This window comes from Podarcis raffonei, chromosome 2 (assembly GCF_027172205.1).
Source record: "Podarcis raffonei isolate rPodRaf1 chromosome 2, rPodRaf1.pri, whole genome shotgun sequence".
Lineage (NCBI taxonomy): Eukaryota > Metazoa > Chordata > Lepidosauria > Squamata > Lacertidae > Podarcis > Podarcis raffonei.
This window is the reverse complement of record NC_070603.1, coordinates 109,752,144-109,763,434: the sequence shown is the minus strand read 5'-3', so window position 1 is coordinate 109,763,434 and position 11,291 is coordinate 109,752,144. Positions and strand designations below refer to the sequence as shown.

Genomic DNA, 11,291 nt, shown 5'->3' with positions numbered 1-11,291 from the left:
GCAAAATTTAAAGTAATATTGTACTCCCTAAACTAAAGAAACAATGTAATGCTTCAAAGGAGAAGGTGGGGGGAATGTATGCATGATAGAAAATGGAAAGGGAGCTGCTGGACACACTGGAACAAAAAGTACTTCTCATGTTAGGTGTACCCAGTGCTTTTTTTCTTTAAAAAATGTTTAGAGGTACTCTCATTTTCCTACTTATATTGAAATACTGCCCCTCAATGAGGCCAAACTTAGATTCACAGAATGTTTAGAGTATGCGTACCCCTGCATCCCCCCCAGAAACTAAACTCACTGAAATCAATAGTCTATATAATTCTATGTACGCATGCCGTGTTTGACAGCTGCACTCATAACTGAAGCAAACATTTTGTGAGGAAATTACAGAAGTGGAGTTGTGTCTGTTGTAGCACGAGTCTGACGACACCTTAAAGGGTTCAAATAATATTGTGGTGTAAGGTTTTGTGGATGAGAACCCACCTCATCAGACACATAAATAGTTCCTAACTTTATGTGTGCATACAGAGGGAAATACGTTATCATGAAGGGAGGCTGGAAGATAGAGCAATGCACAATTTCCATTTTCCTGTGAAAGCGAGAGCCATTCAGAAGGAGTAATTGATGCAATCTGGTCTGTGTTGGTGTGAGCAGCTCTCAACTGGTAATAAACTGGTAAAATCAGATTAACATTCACCAACAGCAACAAGTAGGAAAAGTGAGCTAAAAGACTGGGCTTTAAGACTGGAACCGAGCAACTTCATGTTAAGGGTGTAAGGATTCACCAAGGGGGTTGCTGTAAAATTGAAGCCTATTACGATAAACATTGGCTCTCAGCTTTTGAGATCTATCTCTTTACCTGTCATTAAGCCTTTTAGAGGGCTGTATTATTATCATCTTCCTGTCACATCATCTTTAAGGACATGAGGTTTCTTTCACTGTCCTTTCAAAGGACTGTACAATGGTACCTCGGGTTAAGTACTTAATTCGTTCCGGAGGTCCATTCTTAACCTGAAACTGTTCTTAACCTAAGCACCACTTTAGCTAATGGGGCCTCCTGCTGCCGCCGTGCCGCCGGAGCATGATTTCTGTTCTCATCCTGAAGCAAAGTTCTTAACCCGAGGTACTATTTCTGGGTTAGCGGAGTCTGTAACCTGAAGTGTCTGTAACCTGAAGCGTATGTAACCCAAGGTACCACTGTAATGAGAGAGTCTGAAAGATACACCTTTATGCAATACTTTGTGAAACTGTTGCCCTTCCACTTTTCATGAAGCGTTTAAAAAAATTCACAGGGGCACTTCGTTGTTAGGGGCATGGTTATGTCAAATCCCCTCCACCCAAAGGAGCCTCTAACCACGTGTGTTTTGGGGCTTTTACATTTAACTATCCTACATAACTAAAAGCGAAGTTCTTCTAGTGTTGATCGTTTTGACTACATAAGCGCAAGAGGGAGTCAGTTGCAGCTTTGGGGAACAAAATATATTCAATGTCTTATGAGGAGAGGGTGTGCTCAGTGCATGCTGTGTGTGTGTGATGTGAGAGGATGGGAAGGAATATCCTGGGAGTGGGAAAATAAGGACAGGACTCGAAAGACTCGGTACTGCCATTTTTTTGTCGGCCCTCTGCATTTCTAGCACTTTAGACCCCCGCACATGGAGGGTGCTGTCAGCTGCGATACAGAACCGGAAGTCTCCCTGCAGCAGAACCGTAACCCCTAGCAGCAGCAGCAGCCTCGTTGCGCAAGCGCAGTGGGCGAAGAGCGCTCGCTCGCTCGAGGAAAGTTCAAAGCGGGGTCGGGGCCCGGCCTAGAGGGCGCCTGCGCACGCCTTCCTCCTTCAGCCCAAGGAGACTACGGCACTGCGCCTGCGCATTTGGAGGCTCCCTTGCCGGCGCAGGCGCCGTGGCTTCGCCGGCTGCAGCGGGCGCTTTCTGAGGCGAGAGGCGTTGGGCTGGAGGTGGGGAGCCGCCCTGTGTCCGCATTATGTACCAGCGGAGCCGGGCGGTGGCCGGGCGCCTGGGGCCCCGCTGCCCTTGGAGGTGGGGAGGAGGCGGCGGCGGCGGCGGCAGGCTCCGGCTGGGCCACGGCGACGCGGCGCGATGCTGTTACCGGGCGCGGCCGAAGGTGAGAGAGCGAGCGAGGAGAGAGCGGGAGACGGGAGGGCGGGGTGGGCAAAGGGGCGTGGCCGGGCGCGGAGGGGGCGTGGCCAGGCGACCCTGCTCCTTTCTGAGGGCTGATGGTGGGAGTCCCGGAAGGAGGGCTGCTTTTGGGGGGGGGGCGTGTTGGCACATGGTCCGTGGGACCAACTTGCTGAGCACTGAGTTGGGTAGGATCGCGAGTGGCGAGATTGGCAACTGGATCGTTGCTCGTGCCTCCCTCGTGCGCTGAGCCCGTGTGTGTGTGTATGTGTGTATGATTGTGTGTTTGTGTTTATGTTTATCTATCTATCTATCTATCTATCATCTATCTGTGTGTGTGATTGTGTGTTTGTGTTTATGTTTATCTATCTATCTGGTTGTGTGTGTGTATGCGTATGCATGCGCGCACACACACACACACACACACACACACACAGTACATGCTTGGGAGGGGGCTTGAGTGCAACAGTACATGCTTGGGAGGGGGCTTGAGGCACCATGCCTGGAAACATAGTCTTCATGGTTCTTAAAGTGCCACAATACACATGCCCTCTTATATATATTTGCATATGTACGCCCAGTGCTTTTTTTCCTTTAAAAAATGTTTAGGGGTACAGTCATACCTCTTGTTACGCTGGGTTCAGGTTACATCTTTTCAGGTTGCGTCCCACAGCGACCTGGAAGTAACGGAAAGGGTTACTTCTGGGTTTCGCCGCATGTGCAGACGCGCAAAATGACGTCACGCGCATGTGCAGAAGTGGCGAATCGCGACCCATGCAGGCGTGGGTTGCGTTCCTTGCAGGTTGCGAATGGGCCCCCGGAATGGATCCCATTCGCAACCAGCGGTACCACTGTACTCTCATTTTGACTCAAGAAAATCACCATTTTATAGTTCAGATTGGGAAAAATAAATACAGTAAATGGACAAAAGTACAAAGATTCACAAAACGTTGAGGAGTATGTGTACTCCAGCGTCCCCCCAGAAAAAAAGCACTGCATACGCCACAATTTATTGGCCTTCTAAAATTCAGATCTTCACAACAAGGGGTTGGGGCTGTGACTGGAGAAGGAGTGACCACTGGGCAGAGAGAAGAAATTTCCTGATGCACCCAGAGCAGCAAAAGCCGACACCTTCCTGTGCCCCACCTACAATAAAACATGCCTGTCCTGTATCAGGCTCTACAGCCACAGCAAGTGCTGTAACTTTCCAGCAGTTTGACTTCATCCCTGAAGGCACACTCTTTCATTGTCCCTGAGATAGACAACAAGCAGTGGGGAAGCAGGGAATAGGATCTGTAGGCAAGGGCAAATTGCTGAAGTGGGGCTTACTGACTGATCACTGGATACCATCTTAGTCTGTGAAGCTTCACTCGGCTCTGCCCACCTGTTTTCAGGTTTTGCCCTGCATTTATGCCAACTGGAAAACTGACATTTTCAAACTACAGTGGTACCTCTGGATGTGAATGGGATCCGTTTGCATCCTGAAGCAAACACAACCCGTGTCTGCGCGGGTCGCAATTCGCCGCATCTGCGCATGCGCGTGATGTCATTTTGAGTGTCTGCGCGAGCAGCGAAACCCAGAAGTAACATTTTCCGTTACTTCCGGGTTGCCGCGGAGCACAACCTGAAAACACTCAACCCAAAGCTACTTTAACCCGAGGTATGACTGTACCAGGTTCTGCCTCTGATATTGTTGCTAGGCATTTTTACTTTGCACTATCTTGTGTGTCAGCTTCTATGCAATGCTGAACACAAAAATGACCACTTAACTGATGTGATCTGGTGTGAGGATGTGAAATATCTAAAACAGTTCCATTCTTGCTGAATACCAAGGTAGCCTGGGAGATGGAAACTGGCTGGTGCAGGATTGAGGAAAGGAATATGGGACTGTTCTCTTTAGATCCTTATATAGGCCTGGTGCCAGAACCAGTAACTTAGCAGTTGTCAGTCTTATGTCAAATCTTGTCACGCTTCCCATTTATCGGTGTGTGTGGGTTTTTAAAAAGAACCGAGAATGGTGGCTGAGGCTGTAGGACTTCCTTTTTTTTGGAATATAATTTTTCTTATTTTCTTTAATAAAAAAACATAAAACATAAAATAGAACAACATTACAATAACAAATCAATTTCATTTGCTCCACTGAGCTTGTGACTTCCCTCCCTCCCTTCAACTGGTTTCCCATTTCCTAATAAATTGTATGTGCAATTTAGCTGCCAGTTTCTGTCCTTCAACATACCGTATTTTTTGCACCATAACACTTTTTTCCTCCTAGAAAGTAAGGGGAAATGTCTGTGCGTGTTATGGAGGGAATGCCTACGGGTGGCATGCCTACAGATTTTCCTCCTCTAAAAACTACGTGCGTGTTATGGTCGGGTGCGTGTTATAGAGTGAAAAATACGGTATATCCAATCCTTTTATTAACAGTGGTCAGATACTATTTTTATGTTATGTCACAGGATTCATATCAGTCTGCTAGTGTCTTCACATTTTTGTAATGATCTTTCATATATTCCATAAATTTACTCCAATCTCTTTGGAATTTCTGGTTGTCTTGGTTCTGGATCCTCAAAGTCAGCTTGGTCAATTCCGCATAGTCCATCATCTTCATCTCCCACTCCTCAGTCATTGGTAATTCTTGTGATGTCCACCTTTGGACTAACAAAGTTCTTGCTGCAGTGGTAGCATACATAAATAGTCTTTGATCTACTTTTGCAATTTCTTCTCCCATCAACCAGAGCAAAAATGCTTCTGGTTTTTTGAGGAGGATAATTTAGGTCAGGCTTCCTCAAACTCGGCCCTCCAGATGTTTTTGGCCTACAACTCCCATGATCCCTAGCTAGCAGGACCAGTGGTCAGGGATGATGGGACTTGTAGTCTCAAAACATCTGGAGGGCCAAGTTTGAGGAAGCCTGATTTAGGTGCTTTTGCAAGCTTCTTTCACTTCTCAGGAGTTCCAGGGGCACAGCTGGGCTACCTAGCTTTAATTGTCCTCAAATTCCTTCTTTTATTCTAGGACCTGGATGGCTCATGGGACAAACTACCTCCAGGGCTAGTCTCTTCCGGTTCCATAGGACCGACATTCCACTCCCTCTTCACCAAGAACCCATCAGAAGTTCCCACCGTCCTGCCTGCACCTCCTGGGGACAACTTTGCCGTTATCAACAGTACGAAACTGAAGACCAGCCTTTGCCCACCGATGCGCTATCTAGAGACTAGGGTCCTTCCCCACCCCGCTGTGCTTTCCCCACCGGAGGGCATGGAGGGTGCCATCACGCTGGTGAATGGGAAGAAAGAGGATGACATTGCGGTGCAAGAAAGCGAAGGGCTGGACGGTGCCTCTTTAGACTCCCTGCACAGCCTTTTCCACGGCTGGCAGTACCGATCGCCTTACCAGGCTTCAGAGGTAGCACTGAGGCCCCTTGCACCTTTCAGGGCTACTACCGGGACTCCCTCCCCAGTTAGTTCTCCAGAAAGGGATGACCCCAGCATGGAAGAGCATCTTGCGGTCATGCATCAGAAACTACGGAAAGAGGTATATATGGGGGATCTTGTCCTGTTATGGGGCTTAGTGTTTTTGCTTTGCTAGGGCTGGAAGACTTCCCGAAAGCAGGCTAGCATATTCTGAACTCGATATTGGAATAAGGAGTGGCATGGCAGGCTAGGTTCTGTTCTGTGTGGCTTGGGCAGGAGTTAAGGGCCCCTTCTTGTTATGTTGTCCTTTGGATTCCTCATCTTTACATACTTGGAGGTTAGGTTCAGCGTTTACTGCTTTACTACTCAAGAGGTCCGGAGGGTGGCAACACGAGACGGGGCCTTCTCTGCAGTGGCTCCCCGTTTGTGGAATGCTGTCCCCAGGGATGTTCTCCTGGTGCCTTCATTGCACACCTTTAGGGGCCAGGCAAAAATGCTCCTTTTTAACCAGGCCTTTGGTTGATCCAATTTACATCCTTTAAAACCCTTTAAAATGTTAGGGGGGGGGGAGCTATTGGGTTGTTGTTTTTATTTTTATTGGGAATTTTTTGGTATCTTGATTTTATTCTGTGAACTGCCCTGAGACCTCTGAGTATTGGGCGGTATATAAATTCAATAAATAATAATAATTTATGAGATAAATTCACCCTGAGGTGGTGGTTTTTACATGGTGAATATCATGAAATAGGTTAGTTTCATGTGCTAAGATCTGAAATCTTCTATGCCACAACCTTTGTCTGCAGTGTTTTCTTTGTTCTAGTGCCTTCCCTTCATGAGAAGACACAAATAATTTATCACGCAAAACTGACTTGGGTTGCTTACACAACAGACATTTAAAGCACATTCCTTCCCGCCCCCCCCAAGAATCTTGGGAACTGTAGTTCACCCATCAGACCTACAGTTCCCAGCACCCTTAACAACTACAGTTTCCAGGATTGGGCAGGGGGGAGACATGTTCTTTAAATGTATGGTATGTGCATAGTTTTAGTGGAAATGCCTGCCACATTGAGAAGTAACACATGAATCTTCCCATATCTCCTTGGATGACTTCCAGCCATCATGTTGTATCTGTGTTATTGGCAAGGGTGGAGGGGTGAGGAGTAGGGTGGAAGTAGCCTCAGTGAGGAAGCCTCACTATCACAGATCACAGGTGGTGGGAAAAACCTCTGCCTGCTTGAGACCCTAGAGGGCCCAGAAATTATAGCAGTAAAGAAGTACCACTGAGAACTGAAAACTTGAAATTTAAGTGTAGGATCTCATATTTCAAGGGCCTGAGTATTTGGCTTATAAAAGCCTCTTTTGTAATGAGGCGGGAGTTCAAGGCAGGGATCCAAAAAACCCAAGTAGCTTGGAGTTCTCCTTCTCTTACAACCACCTCTTGGAGCTACTCATGAAAGCCAGGGGACTTTGGTGCATCAATATCCAGCACATAACAAGTCCCATCCATGCAGAAAAAGTTTTGTTATGTGCACGAGTCTCAGAATCCAGGCCCACTTTCTTACTAAAGTATATACACCAATTCTATTTTATATTTGTGCATGGAAGGCTGAGTCAGAATATCAGATTTTAAAATGTAAATTTCCACATAGGAAGTTGAGGTTTCGAATTGGAATTAACCAAGAATATGTTCCCACTCCCCTGGGTCAAACCTAGGCCAAAGAGCCCACAATCTGAATTGAGGAAGAGTTAGCCACGTACTATAGATGTGAAAGCTGAGGATAGGGGGAAGTTTTTTGAAGGTAGCACTGGAAGCCTGCAGCTGGGCTGGGAATGTTTCATAGTTTTTGTTTTGTCTCTCCCCCTCCCCCCCTCCTCCAGTTACCATACTTCTTTTTGAAGACCCACGACTATGGGATCTACTCCCAGGAAGTAGAGTTCATCAATGAGATTCTGCATCTGAGAACACGGTCAGTTCTAGGAACAGTGAAGGGATTGGGGGGGATGCCTGCCTGCTGAATGATCTGCTCTGTGATGACGGGGGAAAGGTTCTGTGAGACGTTTAAAGTAGATGAAAGAAAACAGTCCCTTCTATCCATTGTGTAAGTTAAAGATCTAATGGTTGCATAGCAGAAGTTATCTGGCTCTGTGGGAAGCATCCCAAAGATAATGGCAGCCTTCTGTCCGTCTTGGGGACTCAAGAAAGCAGGCAGCGTCTAGACAACCTGAATCACTGGCAGAAGTGGCTTGCTATATTCAGTGGGCATTACTCAAATCTTTCCAAAATGGCACCAGTCCCAATGCCCTAGCTGGCACTCTACCTCATCTTTTGTATTTTATTTATTAAAATCCACCCTACTTTTCATTAGCCTGTCTTTAGGGCAAGGTTTCTTTCACAATTCCCCATCTATTGCATCGCCTTTGTCGATGTCTTCTTATAATTACATACCCTGTCCTGCCACGTTGGATGTGGCGCCTGGCAAATGGCGTCACACTGCAGAGACACAGCACGCGCAATAAAGAGCTCAGGCTGGGCTTCCTGGAGTCATGCCTAAGTCTCTGAATATTTTGAAATGGACTCTCATGTGCCTGTGCCATTCGGCAAATACCTTACCATTGAATTTGAGGTGAGCATAAGTAGAGGAACGAAGATTTACAGGGCTGTCTTCTAGCATGGGCCCCTTGTAGTACGGTGAAGTGTTGTTTCTGCCTGAGAGCATGTTGGAAGAAACAACTGTATGAGGAAAGAGCTTTGGACCCTCATCCCTGTGCTCTGATATTGGCTGGATGATCTTGCTTCAGCTTACTGAAACATCCCCAACAATTGCTGCTACTTTAGTTATCCTCTGAAATCCCTTGGTTACCTTCAGCATCTAGCTGTTCTGTGGCAGGGGATCATATGCTCAAAGGTCTAATTCCCACATATTTGTGAATTACTTACTAACTTGCAGCAGACTTTGTATGTTTCCTCTTCTTTTCCCCACCCCAACAAGCATTTTGTTTAATGCGAGATTACATGAGTTATCCGTGGCATTTGATCTGTTTCATGTGTGAGTCTTTGTTGTAGTCCTCGGGGGCTGAAAGGCATGTGTCAACTTGCCCCTGAGTGAGTGAGCGAGCTTATTGGGGTTGCCAGTGTCCGCAGAGACTTTCCTATAGGGCCCTCTCCCATGCCTGAAATTAAGCTCGAAAAAAGCCCTATGTTGTAGTTGGCTGAAAAGGTGGTGATTTGTGTGGAGTGCTCACGACAGTTTCTCCAGCTTACAAATGGGCCCCCAAAAGGCTGGCTACCCTTGGATCTATTTAGGGAAGGAAGAATGGTTGGGGGGACCTTCTTAATCAGCTTCCCAGGTGTTATGGCTGGAACTGTACTGCTTTTGTCTAAACCTGCAGGGATAAACAGAGAGGGAAGTTCAAGATATGTCATTCTACTTGAGATGGCAGTGTGAATCATCTGTCTCGGTAGGGATGAGAGGACTAGGTCATTCCCTATCTGGGAGGATGGGGGAAAGTGTGTCTCTACTTCCTATCCCAGTCTGACCTTTCCATTCTCTTCACCTCTCTGCCTCCCATCACCAGCGGCCGAACCATGTACCAGTTGGCGCTGACCTTCTGTCGTTTCTTGGCTTGGAACTACTTTGCCAGTTTGCACATGGAGGTGCTGAAGGTGACACAGCACCCTGAGAACTGGAGCATCCAAGCCCGGTGGCGGATTAAAGGGCTGCCTTTCCACGTATTCCTTTTGCGCTTCTACAAGAAGGATAAGAGTGAGCTGTACAGGTGAGACATCTCCTTTGGGGTAGCAGTCTCTTTAGAGCTGAGCAGCCCCAGACAAATGTACTGTCTTGTGTAATCACTGGCATCAGAACTAGGGCTTTTGACATGCTTCTATTGTTCTTTTGGGGGCGGGGGAGGAAGGAAGTGAAAAGGTAACCATCTTTCTCTGTCTGTCATAATGAAATTCTTACACCAGGGCTAGTCTTCTGAAAGCACTGTACTGTACAGTGGTATCTTGGTTCTCGAACTTAATCCGTTCCAGGAGTCAATTCGACTCCCGAAAACTGTTCGAAAACTGAGGCGTGGCTTCCAATTGGCTGCAGGAGCTTCCTGCACTCAAGTGGAAGCTGCGCCAGACATTCAACTTCCGATAAACATTCACAAACCGGAACACTTCCGGGTTTGCGGCATTTGGGAGCCAATTTGTTCGGGAGCCAAGCCGTTCGAGAACCAAGGTACCACTGTATTTAGACTGGCTTGCCGTGGCTAGGGTTAAGTAGCTATGGGAAAGTCTTAAGAAAAATAGTATCTTCTGCTTATTTGGGTGCTGTTTGAGGGCTGTTAGCGTGAACTGAGCCTTTCAGGTGCAGTAATATATTAAAAACACGTGTACTTTCATGCTGTATTTGTTGGAAGACGTCACCCAACTGATCTTTTGCCTGTTTTTATTATTATTAAAATATTCCTCTCCAGGACCTATGATGCCTATTCTACTTTCTACTTAGATTCACAAGGATTGATTAAGTGTCACAGGGTAAGCAAGGTGAGTGTTGGTGCATGAATACCACCTGCAGGGGAGAGCAGAAACACTCTCTCCCTCCCCGCTCCTGCCACCCCTTCACTTTCCTTGATTTTAGAGACGAATATATTTTATACTCACCAGCCTAATTCCTGGCTTATTTTCCCCTTGCAGCTCATGCCATCCCAGCCTCCCCTGAACAAGTTGAAAAAGCTTGTCGTAGCCTCGTTGTTGGGCCTGGGGCTGTCAGAACAGAAGCCATCGCTGCTCCTGCTGTTATCAATTCTGGCTGGCAAGCAGCAGGAAACACCACTAGGTTGTAGGGATAGCTGAAGTCCAGCCCTCTCGCTAGTCATGTCTCTCAGCTCATTGACAATATCTGTGTGTGGCCGGCAGGATGCTACTAGTGGCTCATTGTGTATCGGTGTTGCCTCTCTATAAATAGCGTGGGCTTTGCCTTCCATGTAGCTATGCTGTCAATTGCACCAGCAAGCGCTGTATAAAGATGGTTGTAATTTAATCTGTACATAATAAAAGGTTTATGTTGAAAAGAAGTCTGGGCGAATGAAGTGGCTCCATCGTAGAAGCACAACTTGCATCTGAACTACTGATTCAGAGCAGAGGCCCCCGTTTCACAACACCCTTTCCAGCAGCATGAAAAGGCGGTCCCTGTTTTGGCAGTCTTTCAGGGCACATGCAGATGGCCAAAAAGGGTTGGCAGCTTTCAGATGCCGATGGTCACCGCGGAGGAGGCGAATCACAGCGATGGGGTTGGTGCTGTGCATCATCTCTTAGCAGCGCTTTATAAAGATCGCCATGAAATGAGGAATGCCTCTATGGATCAAAGTGCTTGCTGAGAAGGGACAGAATCAAGGCATATGATGTGCAAACAGTGTTTCATAAAGGGTGGCTTGTCTTGGCAAGAGCTTCTTTGCACGGAAGATTGAGCTGCATGAAAATTTTGTCCAGCGCCAATCTAGACTTGTGGTTGATTTTATATTGTATCTTAAAAATCATTATAAGGATGATTGTATTAATCAAAACAGTATCTCTGTTGGGCTAGGAAAGTTATTAGGTAATTGGCAGCTTATATTTATACTTAGACACAACTTCCATCAAACCTGACCGTTGGCCATGCTGGCTAGAGCTGATGGGAAGAGTCCAACAGCACCTGTCAGGCCACAGCTCAGTCACCCTTGGCTTAAGAGAAATAGAGTAGTAATTGGCAATA

General features: G+C 46.8%; 1 protein-coding gene across 1 annotated transcript; it reads left to right on the top strand.

Moving 5' to 3' along the window:
• The first annotated feature begins 1,859 nt into the window (after positions 1-1,859).
• C2H6orf136 (chromosome 2 C6orf136 homolog) lies at positions 1,860-10,614 on the top strand. The gene is made up of 6 exons (XM_053378561.1): positions 1,860-2,122; positions 5,150-5,668; positions 7,426-7,514; positions 9,124-9,324; positions 10,015-10,084; positions 10,235-10,614. Exons 1-6 carry the CDS (start codon positions 1,982-1,984, stop codon positions 10,391-10,393), a joined length of 1,179 nt encoding a protein of 392 aa, XP_053234536.1. The 5' UTR covers positions 1,860-1,981; the 3' UTR covers positions 10,394-10,614.
• Positions 10,615-11,291: the final 677 nt, after the last annotated feature.